Source organism: Apodemus sylvaticus, chromosome 7 (assembly GCF_947179515.1).
Source record: "Apodemus sylvaticus chromosome 7, mApoSyl1.1, whole genome shotgun sequence".
Lineage (NCBI taxonomy): Eukaryota > Metazoa > Chordata > Mammalia > Rodentia > Muridae > Apodemus > Apodemus sylvaticus.
Window position 1 is genome coordinate 27624159 of NC_067478.1, and position 21817 is coordinate 27645975.

General features: G+C 38.3%; 1 protein-coding gene across 11 annotated transcripts in view; it reads right to left on the reverse strand.

Annotated features, from left to right (window-relative positions):
- Positions 1 to 21817, reverse strand: part of Tfdp2 (transcription factor Dp-2) — a 126595-nt gene that overhangs the window by 49183 nt on the left and 55595 nt on the right. For 3 of the 11 annotated variants that reach the window (XM_052187614.1, XM_052187615.1, XM_052187618.1), the window contains exon 1: positions 14369 to 14523. The exons of 4 other annotated variants lie outside the window; for them this stretch is intronic. In XM_052187614.1, coding sequence (XP_052043574.1) covers positions 14369 to 14395 — 27 coding nt within the window. In that variant the 5' untranslated portion in view covers positions 14396 to 14523. Of the gene's footprint in view, positions 1 to 13648; positions 13688 to 13948; positions 14034 to 14364; positions 14524 to 21817 lie in introns of those variants that run through there. 4 more of the 11 variants (XM_052187617.1, XM_052187613.1, XM_052187610.1 and 1 more) reach the window with 3 other exon arrangements.

Genomic DNA, 21817 nt, shown 5'->3' on the forward strand with positions numbered 1-21817 from the left:
CTTTGTGGGTGGTACCATCCCTGAGCTGGTAGTCTTGGGTTCTATAAGAGAGCAGAGGAAGCAAGCCAGTAAGGAACATCCCTCCATGGCCTCTGCATCAGGCTGGAACTTCTGACCTGCTTGAGTTCCAGTCCTGACTTCCTTTGGCGAACAACAGCAATGTGGAGGTGTAAGCTGAATAAGCCCTTTCCTTCCCAACTTGCTTCTTGGTCATGTTTGTACAGGAATAGAAACTCTAAGACAACCTTTAATCCTACTATAGGACATTGAAGCAGAAGGATCTAGAATTTGAGGCAAGATGGCTCAGTGGATTAAGGGACTTGGTGCTTGCTAAGTCTAAGGACCTATATTTGATTCCTGGGACTGGCATGGTAAAGGGAAAGTAACTGCACACATAAACATGTGTGCATGAAATCATAAATAAATAAATGTAATTTAAAAAATCTGCATGCAGAGGTTTCAGTTTCACAGTCTAAACCAATTTACAGTTCTTAATAAAAGTTTAAAATGGCTGGGTATAATGGTGCACACCTTTAATCCCAGCATCTGGGAGGCAGAAGCAGGTAGATCTTTGTGAGTTTGAGACCAGCCTGATTTTTATATAGTGAGTTCCATGACTAAATAGAGAGACTCTGTCTCAACAAACACACACATACACAGTTTAAGATAAGCTGCTGACATGGTGTCCACACCTGAAATGTTAACATTCTAGAGGCTGAGGGGAATGATTGCTGTGAGTTATAAGTTCCATACTGGCCATAACTAAAGAGCAAGACCATGTCACAAAGCGAGACCTACATTGTGGTAGCTTCTGTGGAACTAAAAGTCCAAGCTAAGAAGGGTTAATTCTCTTGTACATTAATTATATATTTTTAAATGTATTTGTTAATAATAATTAGTGTGTTGTTAAGTGCATACCATGACACCTGTATGGAGTTCTCAGAAGACAGCTTTGTGTAGTCACTTCTTTCCTACCACTTTTATATGGGTTCCTGGATGCCTGGCTTGAGTGGTAAGCCCCTTCATCCATCAGTCATCTGACTGATTAAATTATACTTTTATACAAAAATGAAGAAGAAAGCCAGGTATGGAGACCCATGGCTATAGTCCCACTTCCTGAGAAGAGGGAATCAGGATTAAGAGTTCATGGACATCTTGAGCTACAAAGCAAGTTTGTGACTAGCCTGGTCTATAGGAAGACCTTACTTAAAATAAAGAGAGAAAACAGTATAAGTGAATTCATGTTTATTAGTAAGAAGTGTAATATAGGTCATGCATTTCTCTTAGCTTTTCCTCGCCTGTTACTTCAACCAGTTCTTTTATTTTTAGGCCACCTAATTCATTTACTTGTCTAAACTGTTACTCTAGCCACTGTCCCTTTAAAGATCTCTTGCATTAAAACAATCATTCTCTTTAATCAATCCCAGCACACAAACATGCATCATTTCTTCTACTTTGAAAACAAACAAAACAAAACAAAAATCTTAAACTTCTCTTAATCGTGCATAATGCCAGTGCCAGCAGCTTACATCATCACCACTGTGGCCAGGTACGGTGCACTCCCTTCCACTGTCCCTATGAGTTTTGTATTTTCCGATGCAACTTGCACACCTTTAAAAGGTCCCTGTTGAAATCATGCACACCCTTCCCCATCCTGTCTGTCTCTTTTATGTCGCCTCTTTGCTCCTTCCCCAATAAACCTCTTGCGCTAGATCTGTTGTGTGGTGTGATCTCTGTAGTATACATTGATCAGGACCCACGATGGTACTTTTTGCCACTTAATGCTAAGAGCTATAGCTACCAACCCATTCCTGTTGACCTCCTCAGTAAAACTACTCTCAAAATCTATGGACATTTACAGTGTCCACTTCCTCCATTGCTGATTCTCTTGAACCCCTTCCCATTTTCCTCTTTAAAAATTTCACTTAAATAGCTCGTAGCAATATCTCCATGTTGCTGAATCCAAGATCAAGTCTTAACTTTCGAATCAAGTTAACCAATAGCATTTTACAGGATTGTACTACATCCTGTAAAACACTGTTTCTCACTTGGCATCTGGGTTAAGCCTCTCAGTCTTCTTCTAGCCAACTGGCTATTCCATTGTTGATGGCTGGCTTTCTTCTCTGAACTGTTCTGAAGCCCTAGGCCTCATTTCTCCAACCGCATTCATTTATCAACCTTTCCTTATTAGATAAAATGACCTCAGCCTCATGCATTTAAATACACTGAAGAGTCTAATGATCCTCTGGATTAAATTGCTGAATTTAGATCCAAGTCTTGGTTAGTTGTCAACTTGACACAGAATTATGTGAGAACAAGAATCTCAACTGAGAAAATGCTTCCATAATACTGCCCTGTAGCCGGGCAGTGGTGGCGCACACCTTTAATCCCAGCACTTGAGAGGCAGAAGCAGGCAGATTTCTGAGATCGAGGCCAGCCTGGTCTACAGAGTGAGTTCCAGGACAAGCCAGGACTATACAGAGAAACCCTGTCTCAAAAAAAACAAAAACAAAAAACAAAACAAAACAGAAAAAAAAAAAAAAAGACTGCCCTGTAAGCAAGCCTCTAGAGCATTTTCTTGATTAATTACAAATGCTAATGGACCCAGCCCACGTGGAGCTAGGCTGTATAAGAAAACAGACTATGTTCAGAGCCATTGCCCTGGCTGTGGAGGTCACTTACTAGAACAGCTATACAGAGAATATAAGGAGGTAAAAGAATCACCTGGACTACCATATTTCTATATAGGACATGATGTGTCACAAGGAGCAAGAGCACATGATAGACTGGTGAAGAAGCATGAGGTGCAGAGCACTTCTGCACATCAGGAAAAGGAGACCATTGCCAAGTGCATTGAAGATCTAAGCTACTTGCGGAGTCTCATGCTCAGCCAGTTATATGAATGTATCTACTTCAATTGAGACAGCCAGAGAGAATGAAGTGAGAACTCGTCTGTGTGAAGAACTCTTCTGTATTGCTGTCTATTGAAATTACAGTGTACCCTTCCTAAGAAATGAACTAGCTACTAAGTGGTTAGTGGCCCTATTGGCCAGTAAGGCTAGAGTTGTCTAGTGATCACATCTGAATAAGCAATTTGTAGTAATTTGCTGCCTGACTAAAATTACCAAGTTATAGTTTAAACTTGTAATTTGTTATACCAATTGCAATAAAATGACATTTGAAACAAGAAAAAAATGTCTTAAGTCCTTATAAAGATATATAAAGCCCTGTATCATCTGCAGCTCTCCTTCCTTCATGTTACCTGTACATGACCCCTTTTATTTTCAAATTTCTGACCCCCAACATCTTCCATGTCCATTCTCACCACTTCAAGCATCAAGCGACTTTTCAGAGGCCAAGGTAGCAGTGCTTGCTTCATTGTTCACATAGCAATGTGATATATAACATGTCTACATGTTCAAATCATTCTCCAGAGAAATGGATGTCTTCTGGCCTACATGTGCCACACAGACATGCAATGCATATACATTATTTTAAGTATTTCAAATATTATTTACAACAACAACAAAGAAGGAAGAATACAAAGGAGGCTGGGCATAGAAGCTAAGGCTTAATCTCAGCACTTGAGTTGAAAGAATTTCAACTCCAGTATTTGCTACATAGTAAGTTTAAGGTCAAAATGAGCTAAAAAGTGAGTTTTTAATAAATAAATAAACAAACAACAAACAAATAACTTTAAGATAATACAAAGGATGAACTTGCAAGATGACTTAGCAAATAAAAACACATACAGCCAGGTTTGACCCTCTGAGTTATAACCCTGGAGGAATGGTAGAGAGAACAGATTTTTGTAAGTCCTAACTTCTACATTTATACCATGGGGTGTGTATGTGTGTCTGAAAGTGCACTCAGCAATCAGGCACTCAAGGCCATCCTCAGCTACATAGAGAACTCAAACCAACCAACAAAATAAAAGCTATGTGATTGTTTTTCCTAAGAATTTCCCCTGTCCTGCTACTAGTTGTTAGTCACTTATTGTACGATCTCTTCAAATAATCAAAGAGCAAGATTACTGTGTTATGCTTGCAGCAATTTTTTTTTTGAACTTGATAGTTTTTGCTGTGTGTAGTTTTTCCCTGAGACAGGATCACATTTTGTAATTTAGTCTGTCAGCAGATCTACCTTTTCCTTTCCCTTTTGAGCGTTGCCTTGCCTTGGTGCCCAGTAGTTCTGTCTCCGCTTCCCATGCGCTGGACTTACAGGATGAGCCACCACAACGGGCAGGTTTTGTTTTATACTTAATTCTCCACATAATGCTTTCGAAGTAGTCAACTTTATAAAACTTTTCTCTTAAAATTTTTAATATTAAAATGAAGGAGGTCAAAGTAATGCTGATTTACTTTTGTTCCCTAATCTGAAGTACAACTTATACATGGGCCAACAGATGGATGGAGTCACAGACAGGGACAGGGGTGAAGGGGGGCGCACGCGCGCGCGCGCACACACACACACACACACACACAGTCATAGTCTACCTATCTTAACAAGCTGCATTTCCAATTGCATGCTATTCTTATAAACATGTACATGACAAAGGTTTATTAAGAAGTATGAAGCTGCCAGGCAGTGGTGGCGCACGCCTGTAATCCCAGCACTCTGGGAGGCAGAGGTAGGTGGATTTCTGAGTTCAAGGCCAGCCTGGTCTACAGAGAGAGTTCCAGGACAGCCAGGGCTACACAGAGAAACCCTGTCTCGAAAAAACAAAAACAAAAACAAAGAAACAAAAAAAACCAACAAAACAAAACAAAACAAAGAAGTATGAAGCATGGGCTGGAGAGATGGCTCAGTGGTTAAGAGCACTGACTGCTCTTCAAGAGGTCCTGAGTTCAAATCCCAGCAACCATATGGTGGGTCACAATCATCTCATAATGAGATCTGATGTTCACTTCTGCTGTGTCTGAAGACTGCTGCAGTGTACTTAGATATAATAAGAAATAAATCTTAAAAAAAAAAAAAGGAAGTACAAGGCACATATCTAGTCCTCTCTTTAGCATGGTAAAGCCACTTAGCTCCAAACACCGGCCTCACCTACCAGTGCTCTAGCTCTTTCTTCACTACATTCTTTAGATCTAATCAAAACACAATTTTGTTCTTTTTCTATCTTATTCAGTCTTAGAAACACTTAATTCTTAATTTTCCCATGTTTCTTTCATTCAGATTAATACTTATTTTGGTACATTGTTTTTTGACAAATAATTTAGTACATTTACTATAGATCCTCAAGCAGCCTGGCTCACCTAGTCTAGTATAACTGTCCTTCCCTATGTGTCTGGTTATACTCTGCACTGCACGGGGGAGAGGCACGAGGAGAGGTGACATGAGTTCTCATTTAAAATGCATTTCAGGGATCCAGTGGACACGTACTGAGTCAAAAACTAAGTAGAAATTCATGTTTTAAAACTGATTGGGAAGAACTGTTATGTTTCAAATTAAGAAAATAATAGTTATTTCTACCACATTGAATTTACCTTTATAAAAGAGAAAGTGCTTAGTAATTCGTTTCTACAATCTCTTTGTACATGTCCTAGTGTCTCAATGTTCATCCCATCTTTAACTATTTTGTCACTGTCACTGACGTGTGGCCCGAAGGCAAGTAAGCTTTGGTCATAGGCCCCGTGAAGAGAACAGAAAGCAGCACGTTTTATCTCAGACAAACAGCCACTGAGTGGCTATAGAAGATGGAGGTGGCCACATGGGTGTGAACACATGATCAGAACTTATGGCTGTAAAAATACTCAAAACTTAATTGGAAATTAATCTCATGAAGCTTATGAATTCCTCTCAGATAGCATCCAGATTGTATTAATAAATAAAATGTTTTTAATTTACACTCAAGTAAGAGATTTTCTATTTATAAAAGTTTAGAATAATTAGAAATAGATCTTAAATTAAAAAGTTGGGATCTGGGGTTGGGGATTTAGCTCAGTGGTAGAGCGCTTGCCTAGCAAGCGCAAGGCCCTGGGTTCGGTCCTCAGCTCTGTTAAAAAAAAAAAAAAAAAAAAAAAAAAAAAAAAAAAAAGTTGGGATCTAAATATTTTATAATTTAGGACATAAGTTCAAACAGAACAAAAATCATCCATGAATTAGGAGCCACAGATAGTTCTTTTCCTTAGAAAATAAAAAAGGGATCACTATGATCCACAATAGGTCACTCAAACCTCTGCAGGGTATTTGTGTTCTTGCCTGACAAGAAGATCCACACTACAGGAAGATTATTGAAGCTTCCTACATTAACAGTTCTTTGCTTGCATACATACATACATACATACATACATACATACATACATACATACATAACAGGTGTAGTATAAGCATGGAGGTCAGAAGACATCTTGCAGTTGTTTCTCTCCTTCCACCACATGAGTTCTAGAGAGAACAACTCAACAGGCTTGGTGGCAAACACCTTTACCCACAGAATCTTTCTGTCAGTCCTGTATTTTTAGAAGACTACAAAAAGCAAGAAATCTTATTGTTATATATCAATATCAACAAAATTTACAGTGCACTAAAAACTTATTCATACCTAGGTCTTGTGAAAAGGCCTGAAATCCTAGCTACTAGAGAAACTGAGTCCAAAAGACAGAAATTTCCAGGTCTGCCTAAGCATTTACTGAGATTCTTCCTCAAAAAAGTAAGAGGTCAGCAAGATGGTTCAATGGATTCAAATACCTGCTACCAAGCCTGCCAAACTGATTTGGATCCCTGGGAAACACATTTTTCTCTGACCTCCACACATGTGCATAATATGCTTATGTACATACAGAAACATACAAGAAAAATATATATATATATATTTTTTTTGGTGTTTTGAGACAGGGTTTCTCTGTGTAGCCCTGGCTGTCCTGGAACTCACTCTCTAGACCAGGCTGGCCTCGAATTCAGAAATCCAACTGCCTCTGCCTCCCAAGTGCTGGGATTAAAGGTGTGCGCCACCATGCCCAGCAAAAATAATAAATGTTTAAAAATCCTTTGTTTTATTTGAGATGGGGTCTCTCTATTATTTGGTCCTGGTACTTAGTATGGAGACCAGGCTAGCCTTGAACTCAACAGAGATCCACCGGCTTCTGCATATCAAGTGCTGGGATTAAAGGTATATACTACCATATCCAGCTTAAACAAACAAACAAACAAAACTTTCAGTGGTCAGAGTGCTTGACTAGCTATACAAGGCTGTAGACTGAATAACCATATTAAGGGGAAAGAACCCACTATCTGTATTAAATGATATTCTGGGCAGGCCGTCACATTTCCATAATCTATCTGTAACCCTAGGAGTTAGAAGGCTGAGGCAGGATCATGAGACCTGTTTGAGACCTGTTTTAAGGATATAACAAGTTCCAGGCCAAACTCAGTTGCATATTTTCATTAAAAATTCTGTCTCTGGGGTTAGAGAGATGGCTCAGTGGTTAAGAGCACTGGCTGCTTTTCCAGAGAGTCTTAGTTCAATTCCTAACATGCACAAGGCACTCACAGCCATCTACAATAGGATCTAATGCCCTCTTTGGTGTGCAAAGCATCCATATACATAAAATCTTTTAAAAAGTTCTATCTCCCTCATCTTTCCCTGAAGATTTATACACACTTAATGGTTAATAATAGAACAATAATTTTTTCCAGTGATACAGTCACTTTATAAGGTGCACTGTAAACAAACTCTCACTTATGTTTCTGTGGACAACTTTAATGAAATTCATTGGGTCACACGGGTAAAATTGAGGTAGGTGAGTAGAAGGCAGGCAAGTGGGGAAGAAGGAAGGGATTAGACGCAGCAATGGAGATACAAGACAAGTTGGGGGATAATTATGATCAAGATACATTATGTACATGTGTAAAATGTTATATTGAAATCCATTATGTATGATTAATATGCACTAAGAAACAGAAAAAGTTCTCTTCCCAGTACACAGAATGTAATTCAAGTCAGTGGGTTTTGCAGCATCAAAAATCTGCCAGATTTTCATCACAAATGAGTAATTTACCAAAACCAAAGTTCTGTGTTGTTATATTCCATGTTTAGAGCTGTCACCTAAAAATTCACTTGAAAATCTGTTGTCTAAAACGTGGTAGAAAACAATGTTACTATACAATAAGCTCCTGAATCCTGACCTGCACGGCAGCAAATATCTGTAACCCAACACTTGAAAAACCGAGGCAGGAGGATTATAGGAACTTTAAAGGCCAGCATGGGCTATGTAACATGATTATGTATACACAAACACACAGACGACAAAGACATACACAGGCATGCGCACACACACACACACACACACACAAGTGTCCATGAATACATTAAAAAATTACCTGAAATATAGTATCCATGTATTCCTAAACAACAATGTAAAAGGTTTCTTTGAATAAGAAATATAAACAACATGCAAATTTTCCCTTGTACCCCTACCCCACCAATAAGAAATTCATAGGTAGTCATTCAAGTTGTATATGCCTATGTAAGACAGTGAGAATAACTTTATCAATTACTCTATGGGGATACTGACTTGAGAAATAATAAACAGGTAAACATGACTTCTCTTAAGATATTAGTTTTATGATGAAGAGTTCACAATGAAGACAAATCCACAAGCACATCTTATTCCTAAAGTCTTCTAGCCTCACATGCTTTGGACAGTGTACTAATTGTGGTAGAGCTTATTGGAAATTAAGGTATGATGTCATATGCCTATATCCCAATCCCAGTACTCTGGAGGCTGAAAGAGGAGGACAGTGGCAAGTCAGAAGCCAGCCTGAACTGTGTGCGTGTTTGTGTGTGTGTGTGTGTGTGTGTGTGTGTGTGTGTGTGTGTGTATTTGCATGTATGGCCAGGCAAGGCTATTAATTGAGACCTTGCCTCAAAAAAGTAAAGTCTTCTATTTTCAACTGAATGTGGTAGAGCTCAATTATTACCCCAGCATCTGGGGGATGAAGATACGAGGATCAAAAGTTCAAAGCCACCTTCAACTATATAGTAGGTCTGAGGCCAATCAAGACTACTAGATATATAGATAGAAATGGAGAGACAATAAGAATGAATATGAATTAAGGAATATATCTGTATATATGAGTATAAAGAAATTATTTCAGAGCTACATAGTGAGTCAAAGTCAGCCTGGGTTATGGAAGAAGACCTTGTCTCAATAAAGCTATGATACACTGCTTGTTTAGCAAGCATGAAGCCTTGGGTTCCACATCCGGACCACATAAAACTGAAGAGTAGTGGCCTATAATCTCAACCCTAAGAAGAAAGCAGTTAGTATTAGATGTTTAAGGTTGTACTAAACTATATAGTTTGTAGCCAGCCTCAACTACAGAAGAGCCTGTCTTATAAGTATATGAAAAGATATAACTATAGTGTAATAGGAACTCGTTCTTATACAGGGTATATGTATACATTCTGTATAAGAACGAGTTCCGTATAATACAGAATTATACATTCTGTATAATTCTGTATACAGGGTATATGTGGATATACCCTGTATGCAGAATTATATAGATATAGAGTATATAGAGGTAAAGATGTAGAGATAGATATATGGAGATAGAGATATGGAGATATATATAATACATATATATCCTATATAGTATAAATATAATAAAAATAAATATAGGCCAGCAAGATGGCTCAGAATGCAAAAACATTTGCCATACAAGCCTGACAAGTTGAGTTCAGTTCCAAGAACACACATGAAGGTAGAAAAAGAGAACGAGTCCACAAAGTTCTTTGTATACCATATATATAGTGGTATGTATACATATCATATATGCACACACATTATATGTTGAATACACAATGACTGCATAACTTACTCCTATAGAGATACCAGGTGTTCATCTTAAGATAATTCAACTGATTTGTTTTCTACTTCCTATTTTGTAGACTTAATTTGAAATGTTAAAATTCCAATGATTTCTGTACTGCTGCTTTTCTTATTGTATAACATGGTAATCTTGTCTACATTATAAAATCGACACTGATAACTGCTATGGAGGTGTTCAAGGTTGTACTTTGATACACAGTTTGAGGCCAGCCTCAACTTCAACTTCAAAAGAGCCTATCTTTAAAAAAAAAAAAAAAAGGATTGATTGATTTATTATATGTAAGTACACTGGAGCTTTCTTTAGATGCACCAGAGGAGGACGTCAGATCTCATTACAGATGATTGTGAGTCAGCATGTGGTTGCTGGGATTTGAACTCAGGGCCTTTGGAGGAGAAGTCAGTGCTCTTAACCACTGAGCTACCTCTCCAACCCCCAAAGAGCCTATCTTATAAGTAATAAAAAAAGTATTTAAATATACTTAATGTATACTTTACTTAAAATATACTTAAGTATAAGTAAATGAAAAATGCTATTGCAGTTACATATTCTACATAAAGCCAACCACTTTTTAAAAGGTTGTCTGTCCCATTGAAATTTATATTCTTTGATCAAGATTGCTGCTGTTATTCCTTTAAAGAGTATGTAGATCAATTTTAGAATTTTATCTTAATCTTAGAGCAATAAGCTGATAAACTTCAAAGTCTTGAAAGTCTGTCATCCTTATTTGAAGAATACCTTCAAGGAAACCTACAGACCCTAGCTAAAAACAAGAAAAATTTTTAATATTTTCCTTTAATGTTGAAGTTATTTCTAGTCTTTTTAGGACATCAAATATTTAGGAACTACATAATATTTGACCAATGCACAAAATTCAAAATGTAGCTAAAGATTTTTGACAACTAAATATTACTACTAACTTTACAGAGTAAGATATGGAAAATAATAAATAATAACATAAAAAATCCTGGTGCTGGTGCTGGAGAGGTGGCTTAGTGTTTAGGAGCACTATCTGCTCTTCCAGAGTTCAGGGAATCTGATGCCCTCTTCTGGTCTCCACAAGTACTAGGAATGTCAAGTGGTGAACAGAAATATATTTGGGCAAAACACCTATACATATAAAATGTTTTAAAAAGATCTGGTGCTTTAGCACCAGTTTTCAAAATTCAACTTTGCCTGGTGTGGTGGCATACACGTTAATCTCAGCGCTCAGGAAGCAGAGGCAGGTGGATCTCTGTGAGTTCAAGTCCAGTCTGGTCTATATAGTACATTTCAGAACCACCAGGGTTATATAGAAACCGTGTCTCCAAAAAAAATAAATAAATAAAAATAAAAAAGTAAAATCCATCCCAAACCAAACAAACAAACAAAAAGGCTAACTTTAAGAAAAGTATAAAGCGGCCCAAGATATGTACAGCTCAGTGGGTAAAGTGTTTTTTCCTCACTGCTAATGAACTGAGTCCAATCTCAGGATCCAGGAGTCATGCACAGCTGGGGGAAGAGAGCTGACTGCACACGTGTGCTATGGCATTCATGGCCCAATCTGTTAATAACAAAAAATTTTTTTAAAGAACTATTTATTTAATGTATATAAGTACACACTAACAGTCTTCAGACACACTAGAAGAGGGGATCGGATCCCATTACAGATGGTTGTGAGCCACCATGTGGTTGCTAGGAATTGAACTCAGGACCTCTGGAAGAGCAGTTAGTGCTCTAGCTGCTGGGCCATCTCTCCAGCCCAGTAAAGATTTTAAGAAAAGTATAAAGGCTGAGAGGATACAGCTTAATGACAGCATTCATGCCTAGGTTGAGTCACTCATACTACCAAAGCTAAAAGAGTCCCATAAAGTTAGATGGGAGTGGTGGCATATTTCTATTATCTTAGTACTCTGGGGACCAAAGCAGGAGGATCAATAGTTCTAGATCAGGAACAGCAAGGTGGCTTATACCTTTAAAACCAGCATGAAGGAGGCAGAGGAAAGTTGATCTGAGTTCCAAGCCAGTCAGAGCTACATAGTGAAACCTTGTGCCTGCCCCCCTCCCCACCCCTACCCCCACCAAAGTTCTAACAGACTGAGCTACATATAAGACCATATAGCTCCCCCAACCCTAAAAAGAACAGCTTTAATATGTATAAGTGCAAATTATGTAAGAACACAGAATTCCCCTTTGTGTTACTTATAAAGGGAAAGGTTCTTACTTTATTCATAATGAATTTGATGAATAAAAAACTTTTTAAGGGGCTGGAGAGATGGTTCAGTGGGTAAGAGCACTGACTGTTCTTCCAATGGTCATGAGTTCGAATCCCAGCATCCACATGGTGGCTCACAACCATCCATAAAGAGATCTGACACCTACAGTGTACTTACATATAATAAATAAATAAATATTAAAAAAAACTTTTTAAAAATATGACTGCTTTCATTATATTCATATTATCTTCCTTCCTGCTCTTTCCAGTAAATAAACATCATCCTTTTTTCCATACGCAACCACCTAAGCTTACCATTTTTTCAGATAAACTGCAACATATCACTTTAATTATCAAAACATTTCTCCCATATTTTTCATCCAGAAAATCTTTGCTGTAAGTCTCATGCTTCTTGTAGAAATGGCTTATCAACATGGACAACTGATGTTTCCTACTCCTTTGAAGCCTTTGTGAAATTACAAACTTCTGCAACTAAGCATTTTCCATATACGTTATTTGACTTTGGGTTTTAAGAGTTAAATCTAATATAATGTTCTATTTCCTATAACTTAAATGCACTGAAACTTTCTCCTGTTTTCATTACACAACTTTTAAGGTTTCTTTTTAAAAGCCTCTTTAACAAAAACTTATACTCATTTTTGTTGAGTCTCAAATCCTGACTATAAAGGATGAATTTTAAATAAATGATAAACGGCTGTTTTATTTATTCGCCATTTAGGTCGGATTTATGACCCCTCTCTCCTCATTTCAGCTACTGTTGAATTTTGAATGAAACAACTTCAATTGTAACAGAAGAAACATCTGTTGCTTCTTTTTCTTCATCAGGGCTTTCCTAACTGAAAGAAAGGCTCTCTGCCCCTCTCCAACTCCCCCTCCCTACCCACACTGAGTTCCTTAAACTTCTTTACTTAAAATATTGTCATAGCCATTAAAATATTATAACTAACAAAAAAATTTATTTCCTTATTAAAGCAAAAAGTATGATTTAAAAAAAAAAAACAAGATATGTGCTTCACAGAATATAAATTGTAACCATAATGCAGACTTCCAGAGTACACTTGGAGTGACCAACTCAATCAAGCTGTTACACATTCGTGGTTCACTAAGAATTGTTTAGGAATAGGATTTTCTTCACAGTATCCAGATTCTGTATAGCTCCTTGCATGCTATATTTTCTTTGCCAATCCAAAGCTAACATAATGGCAGTCACCATCCCAAGAGGCAGACACCAAATGGTGCCACCCCCTCTCACGCGGCGCCTCATAATAAACCATCAAGCAGTGGAATGCACCAGCTCCTTTATAAGCAAACAATGCCGGAGCTTCATTAGAATACAGCTGACATTTTCAAAGCACAAATACTGTGAAGAAAATTGTACTAGGGAAAAAAAGGAACGAAATAACTACAAAGGCTGAATTTTTTTTTCATGTCAGGTTGATTTCTAAAGCTTCTGAGGAAGCATACTTTATTGTTGACAATTTAAAAGTTTTCATAAATGGGAAAATATTTAACAAGAGGAAACCTTATTTTATTTACTGGAAAATAAAATGAAAGTAAAAACTACCACTAGAATTGCTTCCAGAAGGAATAACTATGAAGTACCTTTAAAATGACTGATGTCTTCAACTGCTTCTTTAACTCCTAAACAGAAAAAACTGAATTCCAGAATTATCTCTGCATTGTAATTAATTTATATAAATAGCTGAGGATAAACTAGGATAACTACCCCTCCCCCCACCCTACCCCCATGCTCTGTAGTTTTTCTATCTGTAACCAGCAAGGTCGTCTTGAAATCAGCATGTTCCTGGCTACTTTTCTATTTAGTCTGGCAGCTGCTTAACAAATAAAAACCCAGTAAAAACTCATGGGGCTGTGAGAAACAAACTGGTCTGTCTCTCTTACCTGGTCTAAGGAAGCATGCCTCTCACTGCAGTACCAACAACACTCTACAGTCTTTGTTACCATTCACTGGAAACTTGAGACTGTGTCAGACGTAAGCAATCGAGCTCAGACAAGCTCAACTTAAAATACTTCTCAATAAAACTAAAAAGATGCTCAAGAAAACCGGTCAAGGTGTGTGCTGCTGCCCACGAAAGAAAGACACATCCAAAAACCCTCCAAACACAGGTGCTAAGAAAGGAGCGTTTCTGTATGGAGCTTGGCTTCTTACTAAAGTACAGAGGCATTTTAAAGTTAAAAAACAAAACAAAACAAAAAAAACCCTTAAAGATAAAAAGTGATAAAATGCCTAAATCCAAGCTATTATTTTTCTAAATGCCATTTGAATAGTAAGTAGTTTAAAAATAAAATTAACTTACTCACAAGACCTGCATGATTCGAATTGTACATGTCCGGCTATCTCCTGGCTCCAAGGCAGTCAGCCACAAAGCAGAAGACCTTACCGCATTTTGAAAGCAGAGCAAACGCACCATGAATTTCCCAGAAAAGGGGGAGGAGAAACTCTTGAAAAACTGCTCAGAGCTTTCTGAGCTTGTTGAAACTGCCCAGCCCTTGTGGGAGGGAAAAGAGTGCTGGTCCTGCCCCCTGAGATAGGCCATGCTTCAACGGCAAAGTGAATGACAGACAGGCTGTTTCTGATATCAACAAAGAGCAGCTTAGCAGTGCTCTGTCTGCCCTCCCACTTTCCCACAGTTAGTCTTAAACTTTTTGGGTTAGTCCTTTTACATCTATTACCTTTCTCTATTTTCTCAGGAGAGCAACAATTATGTTGACCTATTTTTTAAATAATTGATTAAAGTTACATACCTAATCATCTTACTCAATTTTCCAACACAGGAAATTTAACAAAAGATGACCTTTTAAAGTTCATTTCCAAGTCTACTCTTTGCAATGTCAGATAACTGTAAGATTAGTTACCAATATTAATACACTTTTACTGCAATAATATTACAAATAAGGCAATGAAAATAAAATTTCCAGCTGCCAAGATATAAAAAAATAACATACTAAAGCAGGTATCTGTGAATATGTAAATTTAAAACAAGCAATTTCATCAACATGTATTTACTGGATACTGATCATAAGCCAAGTGCTATTTTAGGGCCTGGATATACAGTAGTAGTGAAAACATTCAAAAGTCAAACTAAAATCCCTATCTCCATTGGCCTTACTAGCTTGTCATGTCTCCACTGCCAGTGAGTTCCACAATCCAACATGACTAAGGTATCTGTCTGTTCCTTATCACATATGCATCACCTACTGGAAAAAGTCCCCCTGAAAAGAAGGTTTCCTTGCTTCCTTGCTTCCTTGCCTCTACCCAGAGCTGGACAGTGACCAAAGTTCAAATGTAATTTACCTGTATATTGCTTGGGACAGGTTCCTTCTTTGTAGCCCAGGCTGCACTACATGCAGAAATGCTATCTCAGCCTTCTAAGTGTCACAATGATACATACAGCCGCCAAATACATTTTTGAATGTATTTCTTGACAACAGTTCCAGGAGGGCAAGAATTTTGAGCTTTGCTGTTAGTACTACCTGTCTGGCATTCCAATCAATACTGACTGAAAGAGACTAGATGGTTCTTCTTATTCAAACTTGTCTTTTGCTAATACATATTACACTAAAATACACACAGACATGTGCCAACAATGATATAATATAGGGTATGAATTAACTTGTTTTGTAAACATGTTTTAAATTTTTGAAAATACAACCTTTAGAACCCTGAACCTTTTCATTCTTATATCTTAAAGTACCAATAGTGAGCCTACTTACAGTATTTGGGCAATCTATTAAAATTTAATGAACTGGGGCCAGGATGGCTCAGTGATAGGATCACTTGCTGAACTTTCTAAGGACCCAGGTCTGGTTCCCAAGTTCAGTTTCCAGCATTCATATTAGGCAGCTCATAACTGCATGTAACTCCATCTCCAGGAGATCTGACACCCTTCTGCTGGCCTCCATGGAAACACATACAAATAAATAATTTTTTAAAAGTTCACTGATGGGGCTGGGGAGATGGCTTAGCAGTTAAAGAACACTGGCTGGTCTTCTAGAAGACCTGGATTCAAGTTCCAGCATCCACAAGGCAGCTTACAACTGTCTGTAACGCCAGTTCCAGAAGATATGGTGCCTTCACACAGAGACACATGCAAGAAAAAACACCAATGTACATTAAAAGATCTGATGCCCTCTTCTGGAGTGTCTGAAGACAGCTACGGTGTACCTACATATAATAAATAAATAAATCTTTGGGCTGGAGCAAGCAGTGCTGAAGAGAGAAGAAAAAGTGCTTGAAAACAGCTACAATGTACCTACATATAATAAATAAATAAATCTTTAAAAAAATTGCGAAGCAATAGTGGCGCCAGCCTTTACTCCTAACACTCAGGAGGTAGAAGCAGAAGGATCACTAAGTTCAAGGCCAGCCTGGTATACAGAGTGAGTTCCAAGACAAAGTAACAATTCTGTCTCAAAAAGCAACAATAATTGTTTGATTCAGTTAACTACGTTTAGATGGCAAGTCGGATTTCAAATTTTTTCAAGTAAAAGATAAAATTATTCAGAATCTGTATGTTCGCATGTGAACACACTGTATTTTTAAAAGCTTTAAAGCATCCTCTTCAATGATTTCTTCTTAATCTTTTATATATAAACTCTATTTGAGGTTAGAGAATTGGCTACACGGTTAAGGTTCTGATCGCTCTTCCAGAGGACCCAGATTTGGTTTCAGAACTTAAGTGGTGGCTCATAACCATCTCTAACTCTAGTTCCATGGAATATGATGCCCTCTTCTGGCCTCTGTGGGTGGGCACTGTGTATATATGGTACACAGACATATGTGCAGCCAAAACAGCTACACACACAAAAATTTCAAATCTACTTATGCATCATTTATTACAACTACTGATTAGAAAAATTCCAGATGGAGCTAAACATTTTCTCTTCTAGGTTTGTATAGTGATCGGTTTTTTTTTTTAAAGACTGGAATTTGTTATGTATACTCGCAACATGACTAAATATGCACTTTTAATGACAGACTTGTGAATTTATAGGTAGAAATGATACAGTACAATGATTGATAGTTGGCCACATTAAGAGTGGCAATTAGTAAGCTTGAATTTGTGCTTTCTCGCTTATTTAATAAAATGTCTAACCTTAACCAATATAAGACCAAACCAAATGATCAATGAAACTACTTGCTTGAATAAATATTTCTTTATTGATTTCTTTTCCTTTTTTGAGACAGGGTTTCTCTGTGTAGCCTTGGCTGTTGTAGAACTTGCTCTGTACACCAGGCTGGCCTCAAACTCCGAGATCCACTTGCCTCTTCCTTCCAAGTGCTAGGATTAAAGGTAAGCATCACCACTACCTGGCTAATATGGACTTCAATGTCACATAGTAAACATATTTACCTTTGTAAATTATTATTATTATTATTATTATTATTATAGATGTGTTTATAAAAGGATAAAGAGAGAGTGGATATGTTTGGTGGATGTGTAGTCAGGTATGGGGGAAGGAGGTGCCTTGGTGGGCCCATGCTGAGGCATCCATTCCCCCTGAGGGACCAGCCACATGATGGTATAGTACAGAATAGAGTTTATTCAGGGCATTGGGAGGGGAATTAAGAGGGTAGTAGAGACAGAAAAAGGCAGAGAGAGAGAGAGAGAGAGAGAGAGATCAGAGAAGAGGAGTAGAGGGGGAAGAGAATGCAGAGAGAGGGGGAAGGGGCGAGAGAACAGAGTGGGAGCAAGAAGGCATGAGCAAGAGAGAAAGTGAGTCAGGCACGCCTGCCAGGCAACTGTGAGGCAGAGCATAGACAAAATGCTAACAACAACAATAATAATAGCAACAAGAACCACAACCACAACCACTACCACAACCACCACCACAATAGTCTTGGTCAGCCAAGACTGTCAGGAGGTAGCAGAACGTTTTAGTTAAGTCAATCCTTTAAATGGGTTTTAGAAATACCAAAGAAGGCTGGGTTCCCAACTGTGAGGTGAATGAGCTTCAGCTGTAATGTACTGCACCACTACTGGTCCAAAGCAATCTAGGATTATTAGTCATAAACTAAAACCTTCAAAATGAGCCAAAAAAGTCTTTTCTTCTCTTTGACTTACTTCATACGCGTCATAGTAGTGAAGTGGTGACACAATGCTGTTTACTGAAAAACCGTGCACTCCTCTTTGGCAGGGCATTCACCACTTCCACACAGACAACTATGAAAATCCTGTATGGTTATCCCAGGCTTCTCCATTCTTCTCTAAACTTTAATTCACAACTGTTTATTGGTCAGCACTGTAGATCTTAAAATTTTCACTCAACTCTCAGTATTTCACTTCTCATGGTCCATCTCAAATCAACACAGCCTTCTATTCTTTTAACCTTGTTAAAAGCATCAATATTCAGCAAAGAAAGTAGATTCTTTTAGCTAGACATGGTAGCAAACACCTGTGATTCCAGTACTGGGGAGGTGAGACAGGATGGCTGGGAGTTCACGATCATCCTAGGCTACATCATGTGTCTGACGCCAAGCTGTGCTGCGTAAAGTCCCGTCTCAAACAAAAAACATAAAGAAGACCATGATTCTGTCCTTACACACACGAACATAGCAGTTCACAGTTGTAATGCTAGCTAGCACCAGGAGGCTGAGGTAGGCAGACTGCCATGAGTCCAAGGCCTGCTTTGGCTATAAAGTAAGTTCCAAAATCAGCCTGAATATTTGAATAGATTAAAATTTAAACTTAAAATTTGCTTTCTCTGAGACTGAAGAGATGGCTTATGGTTTAAAAGCACTGACTGCTCTTACAGAGAACTTGGGTTGGCTTCCCAGCCACCACATGGCAGGACACAGCTATCTATAACTTCAATTCCAGGGGACCTAAAGACTCTTCTGACCTCTGTGGGCCCTTGCGTTCACATGGTGTACATACATGCCCTTAGGCATACACACATATACATAAATATCAACACATTTTTGAAACTTCACTTCGTATCCGGTGTATGTGGTAGTTTGAAAATACTTGGCCACGGAAAGTGGCACTATTAGGAGGTGTGGCTTTATTAAAGGAGATGTAGCTTTATTAGAGGAAGTATGTCTGTCACTGTAGGGGTGGGCTTTAAGGTCTCTATGCCCAAGCTCCACCAGTGTGGAAAGAGCCTCCTCCTGGCAGCATTCTGACCAAAATATAGAAGTCTTGGGTCCTCCAGCAGCATGTCTGCCATGCTTTCCCACCATGATGATAAGGGACTGAACTGCAAGCCAGCCCTAATTAAATATTTGCCTTTAGAAGAGTTGCCTTGGTCATGGTATCTCTTCCCAGCAATGGAAACCCTAACTAAGACAGTGTTCAAAGTGTAGCTAACAGTGTATTAATGGATAGTGCAAATATAAAGAACATTTTCCTCACTTCAGAAAGTTCTGTCAAGCGGGGTGGTGGTGGCGCGCGCCTGTAATCCCAGCACTTGGGAGGCAGAGGCAGTCGGATTTCTGAGTTTGAGGCCAGCCTGGTCTACAGAGTGAGTTCCAGGACAGCCAGGGCTATACGGAGAAACCCTGTCTCGAAAAAACCAAATCAAAAAAACAAAAAAACAAAACAAAACAAAACCCAGAAAGTTCTGTCAAACACTCTTACTATAAACAATAAGCCATTTAAGGTTAGTTGTCCAAATTTTCCTTAACCCGGCCCCAATCTACCTTTTTATTCTAATATTTTACTTATTTAATGTTATGTTTTGCCTGTATGTGTACTTGTGTGCTGTGTTCATGTCTACTGATGTCCTATGCTCTGGAGTAACACATGCCACGTTGGTGCTGGGACCTGAACCCCAGGTCCTCTGGAAGAGCAGTCAGTACTTTCAATCACTGAGACATTTCCCCAACCCCAGATATTTTAATTGTATCCTCTACAAAATCCCTATGCATGCTTTAGTCGTATATGACTTAGTGGGGGGGGGGGGGAGTCCAAGAAATTCAACACTTCATAGGATGAAAGTCTGAGCAAGGAACATGAGAGACTGATCCATAGAAGAAGAAGCCAAAAACACTCTAAATACAGAAAAAGTTTGCTAAAGCACCCACAAGTTAGGAAAAGATAAATTAATCTGTGAAAATACCCTAGAAGAATATTACAGTTTGATGGAGGAAGGATCAGGGTTAGAAGCAGAGCACTACAACCAAGTTCAAGTTTATGTACAGAAACTAAACTCAAGTTGCTCTGACTTGACAGGGAGTATTTAGCTCAACTGAATCACATAACCAAAAGGGTTAGAAAATCAATCAGCAAGGTCAGGGATATAACTGAGTCTCTGTAACTCTAAGGCTGCTATGATTCCATAAGCCTTTCTCCTGATTTCTTTCACATTCATTGGCTTCAATCTCTCTTACTATAAAGACTAGCATTCTCCACATGGTACGTGGCTAATGATATGTTACTGATTTTATATCTGATAGATCCTACTACTTTATTCTGCATCTTAGACCTTAAATACCAGGACAAATATTCACTGGCTGTACTTGGGTTAGATGTTCTTCCCTAGCTAAGGAAATATTGTCAAAGTGATTAGGTACTGCGATCAGAAGAATACAACCAGATAACATGTAGTAGCTAGATAGAAGAGAAAGATTAGTGGAGAATCTTCTATTGATTCTATAACTGGACCCTAAAATCAGTAGGTATTTGAAACAAGTCTTTCAAATATAGAAGATAAATGATTTGTCATCAGTTTACTCTGAGATAAAACTAAGATTTGACTCAGTTTTCTAATCTCAACTATTCTGTTTTTATTAGATTATCTCTCTACCAAGCCTAGGGTGGCCTTGAACCTATTTAGGGCAGGTTGACTGGACTTGAATACACAATCCTGCCTCAATCTTCCACGTGCAAAACACATAAGGGCATACACAGCCATGTATATGTACGCACACACACAACAAAGCAGGATATAAGAGAACATTAGTATATGCCCATTTGGCCACAAACTTTTCACTTGATCTTAGCCAAAACGTGGAGAAGCAATGGCCACAAACTTAATATAAATCTCCTTTATATTATAAACTTTTGTTCTAAGAAACTAAGAAAGACCAATCAATCCTGCCATCTTTTTTAGATGCATATACAACTAGCAATCCTGGGCACTTTGACCTTAGTATTATCTATCCCTAGTCAAAACAAGAGCCTTAGCAATTTTGTTCAAACTAGTAATTGGTACAAGGTAACTGTTCCCTTAATTCTAGTTATTCAGGATGTCCAGGCAAGAAAACTACAAGAGCCTGGGAGTCAGAGGGCCAGCCTGGGCAACATGATGACCAGAAAAAAAACAATGTAGAATAATAGAGATGGCATAGTTGTCTACTGACCTCCCCATACATACCATGTTGTGAAAGCATGTTCATACTCACACATATAGATACACACACTAATAAAAATACATATTTTTAAAAAATTGAAAAAAAACAGTAACAAGCCAGATGGTGGTGGCGCACGCCTGTAATCCCAGCACTCTAGGAAGCAGAGGCAGGCGGATTTCTGAGTTCAAGGCCAGCCTGGTCTACAGAGTGAGTTCCAGGACAGCCAGGGCTATACAGAGAAACCCTGTCTCGAAAATACCAAATCCAAAAAAAAACAAAAAACAAAAAAAGCAAAACAAACAAACAAACAAACAAAAACCAGTAACAAGAAAGGGTATTGACCCCAGTATTTGGGAAACAAAGGTAGGCAAATCTCTGTGACTTCAGGGCCAGACTGGTCTACATAATGCATTCCATGACAGCCAGAGAGAAACACAGAAAAACTCTGTCTCAAA